This window comes from Pterocles gutturalis, unplaced genomic scaffold, assembly GCF_000699245.1.
Source record: "Pterocles gutturalis isolate BGI_N339 unplaced genomic scaffold, ASM69924v1 scaffold1392, whole genome shotgun sequence".
NCBI classification, from domain to species: domain Eukaryota; kingdom Metazoa; phylum Chordata; class Aves; order Pterocliformes; family Pteroclidae; genus Pterocles; species Pterocles gutturalis.
In genome coordinates, this window is record NW_010112342.1 from 61,946 (window position 1) to 87,649 (window position 25,704).

The window sequence follows — 25,704 nt, forward strand, 5'->3', positions numbered from 1 at the left end:
AGAGAGAGTACTTGCAGACTGTGTGAAAAAGGAATGTATGCTTTTTTTCATTCTTATTTTTCTCAGAAAGTGAATAAACACATTTACGGTTGTTTACATCCAATTTCCAGTATACTACACTGCCATTAAGGAAAAGGGCAATTCAGAGATTCTGTGTAGTTTGGATACATCATAAGATTAGGAAATTAACATTCTACAACAGCATTTAATTTCAAGGAACATTATCTGACAGGTCAGCTATGGGAATTATCTTTAAGCTCCATCTTCACCTGCAGGAATGATACAGAGCTCCCCATTGCCAACACACAAATGAAGCTCTATGAAAAGTCACAAGCATGCTGATATAGCCTGCTTTCAAGACAAGGTAGTTTCAACTACAGGGAAGTTCAGCGTCATGTAGTTAGTAAGAAAAGTAGTAAAACAAGAAATTCATCAGTGAAAGTAAAATTTGGTAACTGTTTGGGACAAAATAATGTCTTTTTTGATAAGCCATGGTTCACAAATATGAGAAGGAACTCTGATGTAACTTATATATGTAGACTCTGATGTCTCTTATTCCATCTACTACGTTTGTAAGTTTGTAACTGGAAAATACCACAACCTCTATTGATGCAGTTCAAAGGTGTTTGAAGATGCTGTCTAGCCCTCAGCAAAAGAAAGATTTCTCAATACAGATTAGAAGGGGAAAAATCCCGAACCCTAACTTCCCAATAATATCAGAGAGTGTCTTTCAAACCAAACCCCTTTCAAACCAAACCCATTTCAAACTGCAATAATTACTTTCACATCATATATGAACAAAGGGGGAAATTATTCTTAACATATTCTGAACTTGTTGCCATGAAGACTTGCAGGTGGCTCGTGTCTCAGTACAATAAAAATAAATTGTTTTCCAATTCAATGGGCTATGTCCTAATTTTCATATTCAAAGCATTCTTATAAACTTCAGTTTACAAGTGCTTGGAATATTTCTTAATAACAACAGCAGTCTGATCTGGTGTAGCAAAAATGAAGTAGTATGATCTTATTTGTATCAGCAGCGACATATTAAAATAAATCCAGTAACATCAGAAGAATCATCTTTATTTCACGTAGCATTTCAAGTTATTCCAGATCTTCTTCCCTGTCAACCCCTATACAAATATGCTACTTAAGATTTAGCTGTTGCCTACCTTCCTCCTTTGAGACACGCTGAGGGCAGCGAAGTCATTAAACAAGGATGAATTTGGTGAAGTTAGTGGATCTGCAAAGAGAATGTAAAACAATGTGTTATATATTTCTGATTTTTAAAAAGACATTTTACATTTTTTAACTTATTTCTGTATGGAAAAAATCCTTTTAACAAAATAAAGTTTAGTAACCACACTGCTAAAAACTGCAGCATTTATTAGATTCTGTGCAACTGCTCAATTGAAACGGTGCTCATTAGTAGAATTTTGTAAGTTTAATTGCTGTTGACACTATTTAATGTCCATTTAACATTTCAAAGCCTTCATCTTCAGTTACCCGAAGTTAGTAATCTTCTGTATAACATAGCCTTACAAATAATGATGTGGATCTTACTTGTCCTGTCACTGTTCTGCACAAATTTAAATCAGAACTAAGGGTAGCAAAGGTTTACATTCTGTTAGTACATTTTTACTGCTTTTCTTTTGACCCCATGCAACTTTTCCAGAGTTCAAGCACCAAAAACTTCACAGTCACAGATGCAACTTAGAACTCCAAACTGCATGGGTAGAGCTGTCAAATCAGCAGATGACTGCCAGCTGTAAACATTGGTGTTCTGATGAAACACTTTCTTCTTTCTTAATCAATACTCCTTAAAAGGGTAATTCTACAAGCGAAGCACAGCTTGGTGGGGACAGAAGGGAGGGTGGAAGAAAAGGATATGAGACACAACAGAATTTAAACCAGTTTCCAAAAAGTCAGTCCGGTTTCTCTCCTTCACATGCATCACCATCGCTATTTGGCCTGTCACAGTCAAACTCTGGCTGCATTTAAAACTGGAGACCTCCACTGCCTTGAACAGCTCATTGTTCAGCGGGACAAAAAAAGCAGAATTAATCGCAAAACCTACTGGAAATGAACCAGGAGGAAGAGAAAAAAAACCACGCCACAAATTTCAACTTTGAGCAAGTTAATTTAATAGTAGTTACTATCATGCTTTAAAAATTATAACCCTAGTAAGTAGACTAGCTGCAGGGTCAGACATGCAAATGGAGTTCTAGAACACCATTTACACAGCAATTTCCAAAGCAGAAATGTGTTTTAAATGTATGCCCTTGCCATAAGGGATTAGTACCCTCTTCTTTAAAAAACCTGGTTTGACAGCTACAGCTGAAATAATCTGTAGTGATTCTGACTGAAAAGCGCATTAGTTCAATACACCCTCCACAATAATTTACTGAGTATGTAGGCCTGCACTACAGAGACATTTTGTACAGTTGAAAACCATGCTCCCTATATCAGGGAAAAAAAATTATAAGAGGTGAAGTATTACTTACAGGACAAAATATCTATTAAAAATCATCAGTTACATGATACATTTCAGAAAACCCATACACCCTAAATATAAGCATAAAAACCTGTACGTTCATTCCACCCAATAAATTACTTGAAAAGCACAATAAAAAGGGATACTACTGCAGAACAACATAAATGCTTAAACTATCAGTGCTTTACAGTGGATATCCAAACTAGCATTTCACTTGAAGTAACAATACCAATAATGACTTTTTTAATTCTTCCCCACTGGAGCAAAGAGAAGTCTGAAAATTTGTGTGTTCAGTAGCACTTCAGCTTTGTATTAAAAGCAATCACACAATACACTACTGTTAAAAAATAAACTTCTACTGCATCTCAGATCAAATCAGAGGAGGAAAAAAAAATCCCTTAAGTCTCAGTTTTGTGAAAGTGAACCTCTTAAATTTCCAAACATATTTTTATATGTGTTATTTTAAAAGTACTTACCATGACCTGCATACTGCTTGGCACTGTCATTGAGAAGGCTAGGGGAGCTGCTGCTATTTGTCATCCTCTGCAAAAATAAAAGATGAAAGTGTACATGTAAAATGAGGGCACTGGGGATGACATCTAGAAAGTTTTCAGAACAGACTGTCAAACCTGTGCTTGCTCCGCATTTAGTAAATACTCTAAGCAGACAATGGTTTGTAGCTGACAAAAACATTCAGTAAAATAAAGCATTTCACAGAAGAGCAATGCAAACCAAAAATGACTGTAATATTAAAACAAAACACCATCTTAATGATTTTCTTCTAACTTAGGAGCATCTACCAAATGTATGGTTCTCTGCTTGAATGTTGTCAAAATGTTACAAAGTACTTCTCTCCTTTAAACATTCTTTGACACTGTACTCCTGAAACAACTCCTCCCTTTATTACACACTATGATCACAACATGAAACTTTTCCAATGAAAAATACCCAAATTTGTATAGCACTTGATAGATTCTTTTTTAAAACAAAAGAACCTTTTGAGACTTTTCAGCAAAATCATGTGATTCTTGAAAGCCAGCAGGGCATCCAAATCCCTCTCAACATTCCTCCTAGGCTCCACCTGCTTCTCCTACATTCCTCTAGAGATATGGGCTAGCAACAAATTAAGTGAAACAGTGCTGCTCTAAGAGCTACCACTGCTTTCATAGAAAAGTTTTAAAGTGTCTCTTCTTATTCCTGCTTATTATGTTCTTTGACCAGACATTTCTTTGACCAGGAAGAAAAGTGCAAGAAGAAAAGCAAGGCAAGGTCAAGAAGTGTTCTCCATCACTGAGAGAGACCACGAGTCATTTGTTAAAATATTCCCTGGCATGCTTTTGGCCCACATCAACCAGGAGTCTCCCAGACAATTTCCAGGCACTATTCAGCAGTGAAAAGGTTTGCGATCCCTTCAAATAGACAGTTTGCATGCAGCCTCTGCTTTGCCGGGTGAGCATACACAGTACAAACAGGCCATTTTGTGCCAACTGGCCCTAAGCATCAAGGAAAGTTTCCAGGCATGTTTAATTCAGTAGTCTAGAGACAGATTAAAACTCAAAACTGGTCACTGGAGGTGCTCTTTATGCTTACATTTTTCCATGGCCAATTTCAAGGTTGATGGCAGAGGACAAGAAACTTACTATATTATACTTCAATGCCATTTAATCTAATTCTTGACTTGAAAGATCAATATCCTGGAGTAAATGCGGTAAGAAAGAAGCTGGAGTGTTATCCAATGGTAGAACTGTAAACATACTGCAATTCAGGTTCTCATAATTTGCAATTTTCATACTACCACTTATTTCACCAGAAGCTGCAGCTTTTAATGTAGCTTTTTAAAGTAGCTTTTATGTGGAAAGCAAGTTGAAGAAAAAAAAAAAAAAAAAAAAAAAAAAAAAAAAAAAAAAAAAAAACAACCAAAAAGCCTGCACTACTAGGAAAGTAACCTGAAGAAAGTTTTGGCAGAATTTAGGTACTTCAGCAGCTATCTTCAAACATTACCCTCTCAACAACATACTCAATCCCTCAGTGCTTTATTGCCCCATGTATTATTTCCACTATCTGTGCTCTATTGCTACAGCAAGCTTTCTACAATCATTCAGGCTTCTCTGGTACAACGCTTAATTCAGTACAAGTACGTAGTACTATATGAAGCTGAACTATAGCACATGCAGATGTCCTAGGACAACAAGTGTAATATATATACACACATAAATACTATGTAAACCTTCAGCTTTTTAAGACTTAAATTAAGAAAACTTTGCTATATGCTGTTTCCTTATTTTGATGCCACATTTATCGTGTTCCTAAATGCACTGAACTGACACAATGTAAATCTCACTAAAAGATTAGTGATCAACAATTCATTCTTTACACAAAAATGCTCATCCTACTGTCCACTCTCATCAAAATAAGAATAAATCGAAATAAATTTCTGGATTATAGTAGCTCAATAATTCATACATCATATTCCCTCCCTAAGCAATGCATTGAAGTTAAATAGTTTTTCACAAATATTTGAAAAGCATCACTATTATGAATGTTGTCTCGACATTTGATACATCCACACCAATCCTTATAAGAGGAAGTGGTTTAAGAAGAAATTTCCTAAAGGGAACCTTTCAGATTTGCACAAAAGAAGTTCAGGTGTAGATAAAAATAGTGTTACTGCCTATGTATAACATCCAGATTCTCATAATAACTTTAACGCCAAAGGTAACGGTCTGTCAGAGCAGGGATAAATATGATATTGAGACCTGAGCTGGCATCAAAGATGGCCAAGCATGTGGCTTAAGTGCTTGGAACCAAGCACGTTTACACCATCAATATTAGTCTTCAAGTACAGGAGTTAAACATTCAATCAACAGACTTGCAACGCGAATAGGTGACTGAGATTATGAAAATGCTGATATGATCACTAAAAACATATAGTGCATGAAAGACAGATTGCAACAGAACACATTGTTCAGGATTACAAAAGCACAGTGCAAACAAATACTATGAACATCAAATGTGCTTTTATGAAGTCCTGTTCAAGGTGCAAGCGTATTTTCCATGAACAGGGATTCTGAAAAACCAAAGCTTCTTTCACTGATCTTGGAAAGCTCTTGCTTCAACAACTGCTCGTAAGCTGTACCTTGACTGAGGCTAAAAATCTCCACTTCACAACTCTTTCATGAATTCTTCCTTTTGCTCACTTTTATTACACATGCACAAGCTTCTTATCTTAATGTTATTCATAGAAGACCTGCATGTAATTAGTAAAGGATTTTTAAACTGTTTTAATATCAGAATTTCTACCACACCCAAAAGCACTTAGTCTTAATGAAGGTTATTCCTGTATCTGATTTTTACCAAGTCAGGCTGAAAATGTCTTGAAGGGGAAAAAAAAAGAAGAAAGCCCAAGTACTCGTTATTATTTGTGTTTTCCAGAAGGCAGTTTTGATTTTAAATAACACTTTTCAATCTCTTCTAATGGTGTTGAACTATTTTCCATACAAATTCAATCTCAAGATGAATGCAATCACAGAAACCTCAAGCCCAAAGGATGAAAGCTCCAAAAAAGGAAAGAGTAACCATTAACAGGAGAAGAAAACAAACTAGTAATTCCTATTAAGTCTGCCAGGCAAGGCAAGCGCACACATATGAGAACTTCAGACTTTTTTAGTACATCATGACTTTCACCATACAGAAAGACAACTTTGTCATAACCAAGCGCCACACCAATGTCACTCAGTTCCATATAAACTCCTTTTCTTTGGCTGCCTATTGCTACAATTTACTGAGGTTCTTTAAACACGAGTTAAAATTCAACTAGGCTGACTGGCATGCATCCTGTCCCTCAACCTTTAAAGGAACTAAAAACTTGTTTCTGTTCACATCTCAAAACAAAGCTACTGCAGAACAAAACTGTCACATTCATCCCTGTCCAAGGATTTAACCTGAGGCTTCAGCTTAAAGTTCTTCCACTTTTGGACCTTCCACCAATAACAAAATATAGGCTCCTTAATTTCACAGAAGATTTGAGAAAGAGTTTTTCAGAATACTGTGTTAATTGCTGAATATTCAAGCAATTAAGTTACAGGAGGGGAATAGGCTCATTCAGAAGTCTTTACTCTTTATTCAAGCACCAGGATTAATCAAAGCAACTCATCTTCTTTGAGGAAAAGTTTGTGTCAAAAATGAAATTTTTGTCTAAGCGCATCATTATTTTACCTAGACATAAGATGGCCTATTGCATAGTAACGTTTCCTATTCAGAACAACTGCAAGTTAAGGTCTTTTTAAAAAAGTATTATTTTCACACAGACTTTAAGACAACACTGACAGCAGATCAACAGCATCATCATAAAAATAATGTCCACATTAGGTTGCTATTTTAACATTAAGTTTTGAGGATCAGATAGCTTTCACAGACTTGCAGAGGGGTTGAGGTGTGAAGGGACATCTGGAGGCCAAATGGTCCAGCCTTCCTGCTCAAGCAGGGCCACCTAGAGCTGGTTGCCCAGGACGATGTCCAGATTGCTTCCAAATATCTCAAAGATGAAGACTCCACCACTTCCCTGGGCAACAAGTGCCAGTGCTCTCAGTCACCCTCACAGTGAAAGAGCGTTTCCTGATGTTCAGAGTGAACCTCATGTGTTTCAGTTTGTGACTGTTGCCTCTGGTCCTGTCAACTGGGCACCCCTGAAGAGAGCCTCTGTCCTCTTTGCACACTCCCTTCAGGTATTTACATACGTGGATGAGATTCCCTGAGCCTTCTCTTCTCCAGGCTGAACAGCCCCAGCTCTCTCAGCCGTTCCTCACAGGAGAGGTCCCCTCATCGTCTTAATGGCCCTTTGCTGGACTCTCTCCAGTATGTCCATGTCTCTCACGTACTGAGAAGCCCAGCACTCCAGGTGTGACTTTGTGACTTCACCAGTGCTGAGTGTAGAGGGGAAGGATCACCTCCCTTGACCTAAAGCAGCCCAGGACACCATTCACTTTCTCTTTTCAGTACTTCCTTGGTGAATTATGCTAGGAAGAAAAGTGTCAGGATAATCCCAAACACATATATAGGCTAGGAGGAAAATTGATTGAGAGCAGTCCTGAGAAGGATTTCAGGGTGCTGGCAGATCAGAAATTTAACACGATTCAGCAACGTGCGCTTGCAGCCCAGAAAGCCAACCATATCCTGGGCTGCATCAAAAGAAGCGTGACCAGCAGGTCGAGGGAGGTGATTCTCCCCCTCTACTCCACTCTCGTGAGACCCCACCTGGAGTACTGTGTTCAGCTCTGGAGCTCTCAGCACAGGAAAGACATGGGCCCATTGGAGAGGGTCCAGAGGAGGGCCACAAAGAGCTGGAGCACCTTCCATATGAGGACAGCCTGAGAGAGTCGACATTGTTTAGCCTGGAGAAGAGAAGGCTCTGGGGAGACCTTATAGCATCTTCTAGTGTTTAAAGGGGGCCTACAGAAGAGATGGGGAGGCACTCTTCATCAGGGAGTGTAGCGACAGGACAAGGGGTAATGGTTTTAAGCTTAAAGAGGCTACATTTAGATTAGATATTAGGAATAAATTTTTCACGGTGAGGGTGGTGAGGCACTGGAACAGATTGCCCAGAGAAGCTGTGGATGCCCCATCCCTGGAGGTGTCCAAGGCCAGGCTGGATGAGGCTTTGAGCAACCTGGGCTAGTGGACGGTGTCCCTGCCCATGGCAGGGGGGTTGGAACTAGATGATCTCTAAGGTCCCTTCCAACCCAAACCATTCTATGATTCTATATACCACCTTGCCTCCACTCTTCAATATTCAGTATCAAAAACCAAAATTACGGCTGCACTTAAGTCTGCTTTGCTTTCACCTCCGTCCACTACAGTATATAGTTACAACATTCTCATCAAGATAGAGGATGAGCAAAGCTTTGCTGCACACAATTAGATCTAATTTTACATAGGCTATGTTACAAGACTTAGCTTAAGTAAGGGTTTTTGCTTGCTTCTCTACCATTTCTCTTGCCGAAAATATATGAGATTATATGTATTCCCTCTGTCTCCATATTCCCCACCCTAACCCTGAGAAAATAAGCACTTTTCTCAGGTTCATTCCTGTGCTAGGTACATCACTTCAAAATATTTTGTAGTATGTCACAAGCTGTACTCCTCATCTTAATACTGTTCTACTGGAACTATATTTCAGAATTTTTCTTTGTAATTTTTAAAATAATGTTAATTGGATTATAAAAGTCATCCTGCAAAAGAATGAGACTGTCACAACCAAGCAAATCATTGTTTAGTTGTCAGACTCTATGACCTACAAAGGGTACTACCTTTTGCTTTCCTTTCTAAACAATCCAAAACTTGTCTTCAACAGTTAGCATATTTGGCACCATCTACAGCATGTTCCACTCACAACTGTTTGAACTAAAGCGACTTAATTTCTTCAGAAAGCATTATGTAAACAACTGCATAATTTTATATTTAAAACAGCATGTCTGTAGTTCCACTCAGTTCTCAACAGTTAAAAATTGAAGACATTTACAAGCTTCTGTCTTATAAGGAGAGTTTACTCAACTCTTGGCAGACGCAGTAATGGGAACAAAGATCTTTGTGTTTATTCAGCTGCAAGACTTTGAAGTGAGCATGGTCTCTACTTCTCAGGCTTTTGAAAAACACTTAGTATACCAACATTAGCATGGTGAAAGCAAGCAAGACCAATTCTTCTCCATTGCTTGGTCTTGCCAACTTTAATACTGAAGACCGTTAGGTCCTTTTTTATTTTGATTTGAGTGATTAATTGAAAAGTAGTGATCTTTACTTTCTACCTAACCTGCAGTCCAATGGAAGCCATGTAGTTACAAATCTCATCCTACCACAATAAGGAAAACGGGATTTCTGTGAAGTAACATACATGAAGACCCCTTCTACTGTTTTATGCTCTTAAGACCAAATTGCTCAATTATAAAATCATATTAGAAGTTTTAACATCAAGGTACTCCTCTGCCTCATCCTGCCATAAATTCCCCCAGATTATTCACATACCCTTTTACCATCCCAACAGAACACTGCTAAAGCTCCTTCCCACACCACCGGTACCTTTGATCAAGCTATGCGTTAGGCAAGGGGCAACACAAACGCCAGAGGAACACAGACATCGGCCAGCCAAGTGGCACACAGAGTGACTGAGCAAACAGCTGAGCATCAGATGCATCCTGGCCAGGCAGCTCCTGCCTTCTCACTGCTAGGAAAGCCAAAAGCAATGAGCTGCCTCTTGAACCACACCTCTGACTGTCTCTTGGCTGCTCCTGCCACACCAAAAAGAAAGAACAGCTTCAGGGACAGACAGCATGCAGCCTGTGGGCCATGTGTTGTGCAGGCCTGCTCTGTTACTAGAGAAAGGGAAAACAAAATAGATGCTTTGATAAGCTGGAAGCCAATACTGCTAATGTACATAATGTACAATGAGATGTTCTAGATCTCAAAATGTTCTTCAACAGATACAAACAAAATCTCAGAGTCAGAAATATCTTTTCTGCAGAGTCAGAAATATCTTTTCTGCAGATATGTTGACCACTAGTCACCTACATTATTTATGATCAAAGAAGCACATCCTCTCCCCAATTCATCATACTACAACCCACCTTTACTTTTCTTCCTTTTGCTGCTTACTTAACACCGTAACACAGCTTATGCACTGCACACAAAAACACAGCAATCACAAAATTTGGATATAGCTTTGCTTGAACTTGGCTCCATAACATGTTATGATAACCCCAATACACACCTCAATACACCTCAGTTTTATTTGCTGCACAAAATAAATACATTCTGGAGATTAATTAGGTATCATTAAGAAGACTTGTCTATTGAATCCTTGATGTCTATGTTGGAAGATACCTATGAATAAAGCATGGACTGCAGAAAGATTAGCTCATAGTAAAAGAAAATGAGCATTACCCAGAAGGGACTGACACTATTACTATCTTTGCTAGATTGAGGCCACCAAGCTTTCTACAGGTGGTCACTAACTCCATTCCTCACCTTCCAGATGTACAGGTTAATTTCAAAAACTCTGGGATCTTTAGTTTGCCAGCACTGTTGGGTTTTTTTTGTTTGTTTGTTTGTCATCCTTTTTCTTCCCATGCTTCTAAAAAATGCAGACTAGTTTCTTCTTTCGTAAGGAAAACATTCCACAAGGACAGATACAGTAATAGTAACCTGCAAAGGAAAGTGCACTGCCAACTAACAGTCTTCACAAGAAGGATGTAAGCATGCAGAAATAAGGCATGGAACTGTAAGATAAGCAATCAACTATCAAAGGGATCCTCATGATGCACGCAACATACATATTGTGTCCTAAATAAGTCCCACATATAATTTTCCCACTGAAAAATTATACAATGTTATGAGGAATACAACTCAACACATAACCTCAAGGCTGCATCAGCAACCTGAACTTAACGTTTCTTAACATCTAACTGTATCTTACTAGTGTTCTTCTAGCAATTGTTTATGCAATTTCTCCATTTTAAAAAAGTTGAAAAAGTTTCCTCATACTGCATCATTGATGCATCTATTTGTGAACTGCACAGATCCACCAGAGATGACTATGTAACTCATAGATGGAACTGATGATTCATCCACAAATGCAAAACTGAGAGGCTAATGACATCTTTTACAGAAGACTTCTGATGTTTCATCAATAGCAGAACACTAAATTACCAGTATCTTTAGTTTTATTCAAGAACCTGGAGAGAAATGGGCACATGCTTTTATCCTCTCCACCCTACTTTGGCCCAACTTTGCATTATGCCAACTTGTTTCTTTGTCCCAATTTCTGTGCATTTCACTTGTCCAATTCCAGTCCCCATCTATCACCTCTCAGCTCCAGTCCCTTTACTCTTTCCTAGTTCCTTATTCACTTATCTTCATCTCAGTTTCTCTAAGCCCACAGCATAAGTCTCTTTTCCCTTATACAGCCCTATGCTCCAAATAACACAGATACAGCCCTCTTTTTAATTAAATACAGATCCACTTCCACACTGTTTCAGTCTGAAGTGGAAGAAAAGGAAAGAGGGAAATGAAGCAGATCGACATTCAATTCAGGCAAGGCCTAGATTAGGCCAGAGCTGTAACTGCAAGCATGTACTCAAGTTGGAACACGCCAATGCAAACTCCATCTTCGGGAAATTATCTAACAGCTAGAAAGTCTCCAGTGGGTCTATATAAAAGTTTTGCACAGGTTTAATCAAGTGACAAAATCAGCACAAATTTTCATAGAGAGAGCAAAAGATACATCCCTCACACAAACACCAACCTATCAGATTTAAAGTCTCCGTTCCAAACCATAAAGCATTAAAGTAAAAGTTACGAAGATTTTTCCCTCGCCTTATTCTCCAAAGGGCTGAATCACATGGAAAACCACGTTCCAAGTGGATAAACTTTGTCAGTATGGACTTAATTTAGAAGCTGACACACAATCAAAACAGAGAGTTACCAGCTTTACCTATGCAAATGCGAACTTAAACTGCATGATTCAAAACCAAAAAAAAAAATCAATATAAGAATGCTTTTTAAACTGTAGTTTAACGCTTGCAAGCACTTTCTCAACACTAATGAAATCTTTCTTTAGAAGTAATTTTCCTTAGCCACCAATGGGTAAGAGGCACATTCATTTATTCTCTTTTCTCAAAGAGAAACGCAATGCCTTGACTATTATCTCACAGGCGCTAGTAAAGTATTTAAAAATCCTATAAGCATTCATGTTAGATGCATGCCTTATTTTCATTCTAGAAGAAACAGTTATAATAAAAATTTGTGTTTAGAAAGACACCAGTGATCCTGTAGAATACAAAGGATACAAAACACAATAACTTTGCACTAAAAAGATAAAATTATATTATCTCAGTGATATCAAAATTTGTAACTGTATATACTATAAAACAATAATCTTCTAACTTCCAGCTTCAATAGTACACTTTTGGATCAGAGGCTAAATTTTTTCTCTTTAAATCATGCATCCCTGTCAGTAATAAACATTTCCATAGTTTTGCAATTCTGTCGAACAAGAAAATCCAGCCTTCTTGAAAACATGCAGGAAAAAAAAGGGGGGGAATATACCTAATTATTTCCCACCTTTTGCTGAGTTATTTTACAACCCATAATATAGCCACAATTGAGATCAAAGCAAGCTCATAAGGAGAGTTTCCTTGATATAAAAGAAGAGTTGCTGTCAAGACTCAGTGTGAATTGACTTGTGCTCTCTTTCATTTACCAGAAACTGGTTTGTTAAGCCTCTGAGTACAGGGTGAGACCATCTTCTGTTCAGCTTTTAAAAAGCATATAACAGTTTGAGGGAGTCGTTATAGTGCTTCATGTGTTAATTCAGTAGCTACTCATTTAGTTTTTAAATATGACAGCCTTTTGATGTAAATTTTGCATAATACTACCTACACAATTAATTCCACCCCACGGGAGTTCCTATGCCTGCATCTACAGAACACTATAAATATAAGAAAACATTTCAAAAGATTTAAATGTGAATTCAACATCACTGAACGCCACCAGAGACTGAGTTTACAAATCTGAAATTTTTGCCCAGTAATTTGCAGGTTTGACAGTTCTTATTTTGCTTCAGTGACTTTTGATCTTTGAAGAGCCTAAAAATAAATCTAGGACCACAGAATTAATATATATTGCAAAGCCCAATGCAACAGCTCAGATAGGTACCAGTAAAATCAGACTAATTTTAAAGCAAATATATTGTTTCATTCCTATCTGGTAAATTAAAGTGTATACTCTTTATAAGATGACACATACCAAAAGGCTCCATTTTTCCTGCCTCTTGAACAGTTTACCCTTCTCAAGGTAATGCCAGCCAGAACTAATGAAACACTATACTATTCACTGCTATTACCTGCATCATGGGATACTTCGTTTCAGCTGGACTTCCAAAGCCATTAACGCCAATGAAGCTGGTGCTAAAGTAGGAATCTGTGAGGCTAGCATCAGCTAATCCACCACCATCAATTCCAGGAACTAAGAGAAAAAAAGGAAAATACTTCATTAAAAAAAAAATTAGTTTACCATGGGTTTATTTGCTAATATATTTTACATATTTTCTTTGGCAGGGAGGTAGAATAGGAAAAGGTTGGTAATACTATTTCAAAACTAAAAACATATTAGTGCACAGAATGAAAAATAACCTTTAGGAACGAGGTATGACAGCATATGCAGCATGAAGTTCTAGCACAAATGCAGAAAGAGGCAGGAAAGTAAAAAGATGTGACAAACAATGAGGAGTCTGAACTTCAGAAAGAAGAACAACAAGGCAAGTAATGCTATCAGAAAGAAAATTAATCAAAAAAACCTAGAAAGTAAGCTTATTTTAAGAAACCTGTATTCTTGTATACACATCCTGGAAATATATCTGTCAAGTAGACTTTTTAACTGGATGTACTAGTTCTTTTAAATGGTAACACACAGAATATGTACATTTAAAAATATCTCAAGTCCTTTCACATAAAGCACAAGCATTTTAAAAGCTTCCTTAAGAGCATATTTTTATTATCTCATACTTCATAAAGTGGCAACAATTTTAAGACATGTGGCAAAAACACTCTTTTGGACTGAAAGCAAGTGCAAAGGATTTAAGAAGAAATTAATCCCATCTAGAAACAAGGGCCTTGATGTACAAGCACAGTACTTTAACCACAAATAAATGAATTCACTACTATGAGACTACAGAGAACAACAAGAAGCAGTCATAATGAACACAAAACACTCAAGCAGGTATTACTTTGATAAAAAAAGAGCTTACAATGGTATACAAGCTGCAGTTCAAATTAAGCTTCCGCAAAAACACCCACAGCAAATTATAAAGACACTAATCAGAATGGCCAGGCCACTGCAAGCCAACAGGCATGAGTAATTGGTAGCTCCAAGGTAGGAAGGCACATGTCCAACTCGGAAGAACACCCTGTACCAAACTATCCGATTTGAACTTCTGGGAAGACTTGCATCCAGCTGGTGACACCTGGAAACAACTTCCTGATCCTAATCCTCAAAGGAAATAAAATGCAACTTTGTGTCAGAGCTAAAGGAATGGCGATTATAAACCCTCAAATTTAATCAGAATGGGAATTTTTTCCCTCCAAGACTACATAACCTGGTGAGCTATTTCCATGCTGTAGGCACAGGAAACAGCAAAAGCACAGCCAGATGAAATCATAGGAAGAGCTAGAAGAGGAGAATGACTAGCAGCACCCATACTACAGACAGATGGAAACACTGCCCAGCTGCACTCCCTGAGACAGGAGCTCTACTAACTAGCCAACCAGGGGTAACACCAATAGCACCTCGAATGAAGACCTCTACATTAAGAGAGATCAAATAAAGTGAATACTCAAATTGCAATACAGATCAGCTTTGCAAGCAAAAGAGATCCTTAAAGTATTGCTGCAAAATCTAGAGCACTATTTGTATACTCTGCAGGTTTAAGGGAGACACCTAAGGAACTAATTACTAATGAATTGCAACATGATTTTTTTTAACCTTTAAAAGTTAGCTAAGAGACTAGGAAAATAAAACTCCCTCTGCTATCCATGCCTTAGATCCTCATTCATAATTTCAATGGAGCAACCACACAGAAACTTCAGAAGTCCTTTTGCTACATCCCTAAAAAAGATAAAGCTCTTTTGCTTTGTCTTTTAAACGTCTGTCCCTCTTTTGCCTTCATTTGGAAAATTTACATTCAAAAGCCTAGGAAAAGTATTTTATGGTTGAACTATTGTATCAGGGAAAATAATAATGTCTGCAGTAATGCCCATTATTCTCTCATCCTACCTGCTACTCAGATCCTAACTCACACTGTGAAGGTTAGCATTTACACAATCGTTTTGCAGCATCATGAAAAATACCAGGACTCATTCATAGAAGAAAACCAAACGATAGCAAATCTGTGTTTAACTATGAGTAGTAGTTTCAGTTTAGTTTGCCCATAAATTATTCAGGGTTCACACTGTTTTTTATTTATTTTAAAAAATGCATTTCCAATATAGCTTTCTCTGCCTGCATTTCAGCCGTTATCAAAACTGCTGCAGTTTTTATGCTACATCTTGACTGTAAAAGACTAAGAAAAAACATTTAATTTCCAGGAACAACCGTCATTTCAAGGTACACTGTATAATTTCAATGATGTATCTTCTACTTCATCTTATACTTCTGTCAGAAACTCCAGATTCTAATAAATTTTTAACAAACTAGCAAGCAGCTCCCTCAGATTACACCATCAGCTTTCAAATTCTTCAGCCTCTGTTGAAGAATTAAAAAACAGCAGCTTCTTTCCACTTCTCCCATTGTTCCTCACTATGCTGGAGTCAACATGAGAACCCACATACCTTCCCTTCTGTTGGACACATACAGTTAATGCACAAAATACTTAAAACTGGAAAGAGGCAAGCGAAAGCTTTCAAGTTTTGCCACATGCAGCAGCAACACATGCAAAGAGTCCCCTCTGCATTAAGGGGGGAGAAGCTCTGCAGAGCTGACCTCCAGTAACTCAAGACAGCTGTCACAGCTGCAGTCTCCCATCATCCAAACAAGGCACTGGAGCCGGTGCAGGTAGCCTTGCTAGGACACAAATACAGCACCAGGTGCTCTGCTCCTAGTTTGCCTGAAGCGTCCTCAGCATCAGGAAGCTCAAACTGCAAGCAAGATCAGGCTTCAGGCAGCAACCCCAGAGCTGAGCAAGGCTTAGGACACTACTGGGAAACACAAAGTTGATCTTTGATACTGCTCAAATGCTGCTGCCTTTCCACTGCTAGTATTTGCTAGGCTAGCCAATTCAAACTGCTTCAAGCTGCTCAAAGCTGCAATTTAGGCTTCCTGTTGGCACACCAGTACCTAAATGGGCAGTCCAGATAGCAAAATCTATTCCAGAACATCATCTTTTATCTAGCTGTATGAAGACTATCTCTCTACTGAAGGGCGATGGTTTGGCCATGCTGATCAGCCTCCTTGTGGGGTTACCACAAATTGCTGTACTCCGGTGCTGATCCGCCATCATACCACTGAATTCTACCCGTGTTCCACCTGCTGCACTAACCATAGTGATTTTACGGTGGCTTTCAACTATGAGACTTTCTATTGTCCTCTTCCAAGTGGCCTAGAAACACAACCCTAGCTAAGGGACCAAGACCACAAGAAAACATATTCCACAGGATCAAAAGAAAACCATCAGAGGATAAGCTCACTGGAGTGGAGTGCAGTTGTCTTGGCAGTAGCTAGTGTTTAGAACAGAGTGCTCTAGAGGTGATAAGTAAAATTATTGCCTTCAAAAGAAAACCCAATACTAGCTTCCTTAAACCAACCTCCCTATAGTAAGAAGCAAGAAAATTGACTAACAGAAACAATGCAGCTTACATACGTAGAAAGAAAAAAGTAATTTGTGCATTTCCTGTAGAACCAAAAAAGAGTATTCACTACATACTCCATTTCTTTTCAAAGAAGGGACATTCAGCTGTTACAGTAACAAAAGCTCAGCAAATACCTAAAACATCAAGGCAGCTTTACTGTATTTGGCACCTGGCCTTCCCCATGAGAAGGAGAAGGCTTTTATCCTCCTCCAGCCAAACATTTGGTAAATCATAAATTCTCACTTGCTCCTGGAAGACCACAGCAGTTCAGAGCATGAAAAAAAGAAAAGTGATTTATCATAAGCAATGCACAGAAACTCTTCAAAAGTAGGCACGCTTCACCACATGAGCAGTGTGGTATTAAAAAAAAAAATAAAAGTCTAAACTGCAAAGAGAAGATCTTAGTTCTTATAAAGTTTTTATTCTTGTGTGTTTATTAATTTACATCAAACCCTTCATTTGATTTGTCTATCCAGATCTTTCCTATATTACAATTGCGAGCATGCACTTTCAAACACTCTGCACACAGTCCTATTAGTATTATAAATAGAAAACTTCTTCTGAGGTGTATGTCTTTTTTAAAGCACTGGTTATAACTTTAGGTAAGTAGTTTAGACAATTTTACAAAAGTCTTGAACTAGTTATTTTTGTCAAAGGAACATGCCTTTCTGCTCTGTAACAGTACTATCCATGCACTGAAGTTGCATGTGTTTTCAACAGGCTCTTCCTCAGAGAGAAGCAACAGTCTCCCTGTAAAAGTAGAAAGGTTGACTAGGCAGGTCTGAAAAGATGGATGTGCAAGGGAACAGCTAGGAATCCAGTGGGGAAAAAAAATGCTACATAAGCACATACATGAAAATAAGACATTTCTAAATTCCATCAATATTAAAGACAAAGTTACACCCTGACAATTCTGGAAAGAAATTAAATAAAACACCTTGAGAAATTCAGAAGACCTTTTCTACTTTTTATACACACATTATCTAATAATTTTTTGCTTGGTGAGTAACACTGCAGCTTAATGTGACAACTGCAATTAAAAATAAATATCATCTTATATAATTCTTCTCCCACGGAATTCTAGCAGAAAGTAGGCTTCCCATCAGATGCAACTGGGGGGGGGGGGGGGGCAAAATAGTTTATTTTCGCCTTACTTATTTAGAAAGATATTTTTCAGGAACAAAGGCTCTCATCACAGTTTAAGTGCTTGAGTACTACTGTGATGAACTCAACACACTTGCTTCAACAGAACTGCATTTTGGTTGGTTTTAGTTTAATGCTTGTCTTGTCTAATACTAGCACTACCTGAATACTAACGCTATCTGAAAATATGGCATTTCTGATATTTTCCTTCCAACATTTTACTAACCAGTAAAGAAATATTGCAATATCCTGTACCGGTTCTTTTATGAACTTAGTATCAGCACTGATCACCTCAGAAACTGCTCTTAATACAAAAAAGGATCCTTTACTGTAATGTGACATATCGCCCCAAAAATCAATGGGCTAAAGAAACATCACAACAGATTTTGTTGACATATTTTGCAACACAACAATTTAAAGATTTCTAGCAAGGTAATAAAACATGGATTGAGATCATTCATTGTGCTATTATCACTGCTTAAAAAAAAAAAAATACTACAATTATTTCTATGCTGGGAAAAAAAAAGCTTTTATATAGAAGTAATCTTGATTCAAACTCCCAGCACAGCAAGTGCAGGCACTTCTCACCTCAACCCAGCTTGGTAAACTGAATCATAGGCTCACTGCATACATGTGCATACAAAGGACAAGGTGTTACCTCAGCTAGATACAAAAGCGGTAAAAACTGCAGTGCCATATCTCCAGTGGAATTTTATGGAGATGGCTATCCTAATATTGAGACAAGAACAATAAAACTTTTATACAAAGTCTAACTATTGCAAGTCATTTAAGTCTTGTGTTCTTTTAGCCTCCTAGAAGCACTGAGGTGTCAGAGGAGCTTATGCTTGCCCTACTTTGTTTTGTACTTGTTTGTATCAGGAAATAATCATGTGTGTGCTTGAGGTGCTAACCTCACTTGTACACCTCTAACAGTCCACAAACACCACCCACACTAGTATGTGCATCTGTGTTACTTTCTCTACAGCGCCACTGCTGTTGCAACTTGTTAGGGAAAGTCGATTCTTCGGTGTTTTTATGCCTCTCTCATTTAATGCAATGTTTTTGAAACACTAGGAATCACTGAAATAGAGACAACAGACAAAGAAAGTGAACTACACCCCTAGGCACGAGAAGAAAAAGTAAAGCCCACGCCTGGGTTAGGATGCCATGACGGAGACTGCAGTTGGATGGCAGACAGCACAAGCGAATCAAGTTGGCTGAAAGGCAGACAGGAAGCAAAACAGTTTGGGAAATGCTGCCTTATTTACAAACACTCCCACTAGGCGATGAGATATTCATGGGCAAGCAAAGGAAAACAGAAATCTTTACCATAATATTAAATGATTGGGCTGCCTTTTTTTTAAATTTATCTTGCATATCATAGAAGCATCTGATAAAGACTGAAAAAAAGGATAGGTGCCATCCTTTTACACTGTAAAAATCTCAGTACAGAGCAGCAGGACTCCTCATCATGGACCAAGTCCAAAAGCATAGTGATAACACAAATTAAAATTGATATTTTTCAAAAGAGTCATCAGAACTACCCTGTTATCAGAAACAGCAACTCAAAGTAATGCAATTACTTAATATCAGAGCTTTCAGAGCAAACCCTCTCCAAAAGCTTTCACAATTCCTAATATATTTCATCAAACTATTCAATAAACTGCATTAAATTTTTCAAAGCACACATGTTTAAGCTATTTTTTTTAACAGCCTCTCTGTACCTATAACTCAACTTTTTTATATTTAGAAAAGTTTTACGAAATGTGTGCAGATAACCTGAACAGGACATCAGGACATTTTTCACAGCAGCAGGGGAGAATGCATAAAAGGAGAGATCTTCCTGACAGCTACATCAGCATTAGACCAACTGGAGTTGAGTGAGTCTACCCACAGACTACAGGAATTGCATATCGCATAACCAACCTGACAACAACCCGCACAATGCATGTCATCGCTCTCACTTTTGTATATCTACTTTGTTTCTAAAACTCTATTCTCAAATTAAAAAAAAAAAAAAGGTCTAGAGAAAAAGGCTGTTAGGAAGCAAATTAAAAAATACAAACAAATTCTAAGCACAAAATATCTTTGAAGATCACACAAATCAATCACAATCTGAACTTGTTTCACTCCTGAAAGACTGATGGAACAAACATGTGCACACACACAGAGCATCATCTACTCCAACTCATCTCCGATACACAGTGATTCTCTACACCATTTTTCTGGTGGTGTAATGCATTACATCTTTACTAGAAAGTAATAGATCAGGAAAACATCAGTCACATCAGCTTACTATCTAAATCCCTCCACTGACCCCATTTTCATCAGCTGCCTCAAGACCAAGATAATTTTTTTCCCAGTTTTGAGGTTCTACAGAAGTGCTTATGCCTGTGTTTATCACCCCACCCTCACTTACCATTCGTCCACTTTTCCCGCAGCAGTCTAAATTTGCTTCTAGGTGGTTCCTTACACATGGAACTCTTTCTGAGCTGGTCCCCAAGGTCACTATTTTCTGGGCATTCAAATCCTTCCTGAAGGCCCACTCCTACAGTGATACCTACAAAAAATCAATTATCTAATACCTGGCTAGATAGAAACTAAATTGGGATGCTCTGTATCTTAAAAAACATTATCAAAACTTCAAATTAAGATATATAGAGTTTGCTCACATAATGTAACTATCCAATACACACACTCCTTTTCATCTTTGTCTTTGAAGCAGAAAAACAATTACAATAGTAATAGCGCTTTCTTTACATTCTTTAATACCCAACACATGGTGGGTACTACCAGAAACAAATAATTACTAGTACTCCTCCGGTATCTGTAATTCCTGTGGAATATTTGGACTTTGAATGATTTCCCATACAATAACAAAAACCCACAAAGTATATAAACAGATACAATCAGTTTAAAAGCCAATTAATAGTGTATTTTTTTAAGTTTCATATGCTAAAACTGCCCCTCAAAATTCCATGTAACTTTGCAGATTAAGAAATTTTTCCTTAGCTCCCTCCAGTAACCTTCCTCCCTATTTAATTTCCACATGAAACACGCAAAAGTGAAAAGAAAATCTATGTCTATAGTTTCCTGTTTTCTAGAGTTGACATATGAGAAAAAAGTTATTAAGTGAATTCTGTAATTTTCATTTTCTCCCATGCCTCTCTAACTGGTTATTGTTTTTACTCTCCAATTACTTCAATTTACTCTTCCAACCCAGGACTATCTCCAACTGTACCAAATGTCTCCTCAATTCTCAGAATTGTCTCATTTCTTAAAAATATTCAGAGCAAAACTAGATGTAAATCGTATCATCTATCAACTACTAGAAAAGGCATCAGGAAAATTGAAAGGTGAAACATCTAAGAAAACTCAGGTATACAACAACTAATACAGCATCACTTGCAAAAAGTACAAACAGGTTTGGAAAAAGGATTCTCAGCCCTACACCTTAACTATAATACCTATTTTCCATATACTAGTGAAGAAGAAACAAACTCAGGGAAAAGTGACCAGTATGTGACATACTGCAACTATATCCATATTTAAAAGTTTGAGATAACTGCCTGTTTCTAAATACTTCACGCTGTAAACACTGAAATGCTACCAAAGATAAGAAAAATCCATATTTAGAATAATCCTGACCATCGTTTCATTGCATTAAGAAGTGTAATCCAACAGATTACCCTTAGTATCTGTTTTGCTGAATAGCTTATCTTTCCATTTTTTTTCTATATCCACTACTTCATATTGTTTAAAAAGGAATGGATGGGTAAAAACTTTTACAAAGCAGAAAATATACAAATGTATAGGTCTTTCCATCCCAAGCCTAGCCTACTTAGGGATTTCACAAAACCTAAAATGAAAGGTTCAACTAAGCTAACCACCAAGTGACTGCATGAAGAGTTGCTACAGTGGCAGTCCCCATCCACTACTGCTATGACTGGTCACATAGCACCCATGCGGTGCGCTGTGAAAACAGCCACAATGCTCCTGTTAGGCTACCTCAATGCAACCCAAGCCTTAATGTCCCTTTCCACCTTCTCATGGGCCAGCAACAAAGCCTATTCACAGACATGCTTTTTCAGCAGCTGTGGAGAAACACAGAGCAAGGCTGCTCAGGGAAGTATTGTGGGGACCTCCCAGAAACACAGGCCTGTATTTCAACTATAGATTTCCTATGAGGACTTTGAGAAAGGCTTTCTGGTAAAGAACCAGATGCAAAGGTCTCACGAGGAGAGGGTGAGCTAACCTCTGGCATGGGGATCTCGGGCAGGTGCAGCAGCACTGCTGCCATGGCCAGCTCCTCCGCCTGCAGCTCCACGGACAGCAGCACCCACCCACTGATGCTGCTGCTGCCACCACCGGGTCCGGCCAGCACCTGGAACTCCTTAGCTCAGCACCTCTGTGTTTTGGTCATATTCACAGGAATCAAAGACAAGAGGACACAGTGAGCACTATGTGTCATGTACTTTATGGTAAAAAGCAGGGTGGAAGTCAGCAAATGCTCAGAGCCATACCTCAGCTCATACCTATTAATATATAATATGAGGTCTACATGCAAAGGAATATTACATTTGTTAAACTACTCAAAAGCTAACAAATACAATTGCAGTTGCCCGTTCAACTTTAACATGACCAACTTATGTATAGACATGACACATTTTAACACCACAAATTTTCTCTAGACCCTCCCTGTCACAGTATCAAGAAGGGACAGCGCCCTAGGGATGAGCCAGCAGCGTGCAGCAAAGCAGTCTGCTGGTTTGCTTCTTACAGAAGGTGGAAAGTGTCAGAGAGAACACACACACAAGGAGAAATTTTTCATGCTATTAAGCCTGCCACCCATCCTTCCCTGGTCTATTCCTTAAAACCCTGCTAATCATACCTACCTTTCCACCTAAACACCAACCAACAGTCATTTCCCCACCTCTCAGATTAGGTACTGCTGCCACTGGGCTGACACATGGGACACACATCTACTAGAAAAGCACCACATGCAGATTTTGGCAGCTAACAGATCTAGATGAAACTTTTTTCTATTTTTTTCTTCCCCCTTTTTTTGACCACAGAGGTCCCCTGTGAAAAGAATTTGGGTTTTTTTTAATCAAACTTTAGACAGGTAATACCAACTATGTTTCCTATTTTGTAGACAGTCAGCTGGCCACCTTACATATGGGAGGTGAACCATGCAGAAGGCTGAACACTCACAGCTCTGGGGGAAGAAGTAGGAATGATGCTTCGAACATGTGTGCTCCAAATGTCAAGTGGTTTGGGGGTGGTGGGCAGCAGGGCTAGCTTCTGAGAGTATGTAGAACTCATCAGCATGATCAGTCTAATTTCCCAAGAACATAAAAAGCCACACAGTGAGGCCAAGGCCACATTTAGCCCACTACCTCATCTCTGACACTGGACAGCAGTGGAGACATGGACAAAAGCACAAGCGTGAAGCAAGAATAAAGCAGGATTTTCCAGCAGGCTCTCAACCATATTTAAGGGAAGATAAGTCTGATTCAGAGGTGACTTTTTCACACTTTATCTCAAGCAGAGTTTTCTTCTAAGAATATCTGACCACTTTTTGAATCCCTGTCAGGTGTTAGGATCCAAAGCATCTATGGCACAGAATGGCTTAATCACATGCCATGCGAGAAACTTCTCCTGGTTAGTTCCAAGGATGTCACACCTATTCATTTCACTTCATACCCTCATACTGAAATACTTCTGCATTGGAGCATTTCTTGTATTTTCACTGTTCATCTCCTTATCACTCAACACTCCTATCACCTATGTTGTAAAAACAAGTCACTATTTGGGGAGCCTTTGTGATTACCACAGAAAAACCTATAAGTAAATTAATAATCCTGTACTCAAAGCAGGATTAGAGTAACACACATGTTAGAAAGAGGCACTGACCCACTTTTAACAATAAATGGGACTACACAGTTAATTAGTCAATGAGCATTATCTGCTCTGTGTACTGAATGAGGCTGGGATCCAGTAAGGAAGAAGAAAAGGTGGCGTCCACAGCCACATAACTGTAACACGTAACTAACAAATACTTTTGAATTACAAAAGACAGTAAGACTGTACAGGCAGGTGATTTCTGGCAATTCCCAGTTTCATGTTCTTAACCTCACAACTTTGCATATGACTTCCTACCTCCATAGAAATAAAACTTCCACTCCATCCACTTGGAAATTATACTGTTAACACCACGGGTCATCAGCAAGGTAAGGATTTTAGGTCTTAGCTTGTCAGTACCTATACAGACCAACTCCAGATGTTGAACAACTATTTTCCTTACTTGTTTCACAAATGTATACTGACGCAAGGAAGCTTAGGAGTGAGACTGGGCCCACTCCCTGGCTCTTCAAGTTTAATTTCTCTCTACATCCTTTCCTTACTCCTTTTTCCTTAGTCAGTCTCCTTCCTGTAAGATCTTCTTCCACCAGTCCAAGCTTTTGCCTCCTGTAACCTGGAGTTTCCTACTGGCTTTCCCAGTAGGTAATCACTGATAATGCCAGAGTAGGTTTGTCCATTCTTGGTGCCCTCACTCCTCACAATTGGTGCAACTGCAGAGAGCTCTATGTAGTTTTACACCTCTGATATATTCAGTAGAAACAAGTTTTTCAAATATTTTAACTGCTCAGCAGGATCAACCTCTGAGCGCACATAAATTCTGAGGTGCTTTTTTTTCTTAGATTTGGGGCTTGGGCAAATTTTACAACTCTTTCTTACAGGAACAGCCTTCATATAGGAGCTTTTACCCCCAAGACAAATTATGCACCCTCTCTCCAAGCCTGAATCCCCTAGTTTAATGGATTTTAGTGATTTCCTTTTTCATAAGAAAAAGGTGTATTTTGTGCCTAACTCTGTCCAAAAGAAAAATTAACAAAGATCAACTTATCACTGCTGAATCTCTCCATGATATTTCTAGCTGAAGAAAAAAAAAAAAAAAAAAGGCAAGAAAGACTTCAGCTTGAACAACTGAAGTTTGACAAAACAATCAAAATCTGAAAAGTGTCTTTTAACAGAAAGCATTAAGCAACCTTATATTATAGGGTCCTCCTGGAAGGGTAGACAGTGCTGTGTTAAAGTAAGACACTGACAAGCTACCAACTGCAGGGATAATACTGCTCACCACACCTGGCAAAACAGCAGTTGCAGGTTCCTGAAACATGTATCAAGTACTAGAAAGCAACATACAAGATGTTCATCATGGTTGCATCTTAATTTCAAAGAAAGCATGGTTGTGACCATTTAGTAGTGAAATCATTTAATGTAAACAAATACCATGTTTATGACAGAACTCAACAATGCAACCAAGCTTAATATCCTCATTTAAAGGGGTGTGACTTGTCTGAAGGAGCATCTTTACTTAGCCGGCCAAGTGCCAGCGCCAAGTGCTGCTTTACCTACAAATCAAATGGTTATTAAAATCAGTTTGCTGCAAGCATCATCTAACTATAGACCGCATATTAAGAAGACGCATAACCGACCAGTAACAGCAGTGCCGTTCTGCACGGCATATGGGCAACCTGAACTCTCCCCATGTGAGAGGGGACAGTGTATGAAGGCCGAAGCAGCCTTGAAAAAAACTTAGAAGCAATTTCTGTTCACAGTAGCAGATAATGTAGATATATATAGTTATTTATAAAATTATTTTATATCGTT

General features: G+C 38.4%; 1 protein-coding gene across 2 annotated transcripts in view; it reads right to left on the bottom strand.

Annotated features, from left to right (window-relative positions):
- The window catches only part of PAN3 (PAN3 poly(A) specific ribonuclease subunit), a 69,737-nt gene extending 56,236 nt beyond the window's left edge, over positions 1-13,501 (bottom strand). The window contains exons 1-3 of one of the 2 annotated variants that reach the window (XM_010073980.1): positions 13,386-13,501; positions 2,971-3,037; positions 1,173-1,243 (exon numbers count right to left, since the gene is read on the bottom strand). In XM_010073980.1, coding sequence (XP_010072282.1) covers positions 1,173-1,243; positions 2,971-3,037; positions 13,386-13,394 — 147 coding nt within the window. In that variant the 5' untranslated portion in view covers positions 13,395-13,501. The remainder of the gene's footprint in view (positions 1-1,172; positions 1,244-2,970; positions 3,038-13,385) is intronic. The other variant, XM_010073981.1, reaches the window with a different exon arrangement.
- Positions 13,502-25,704: the final 12,203 nt, after the last annotated feature.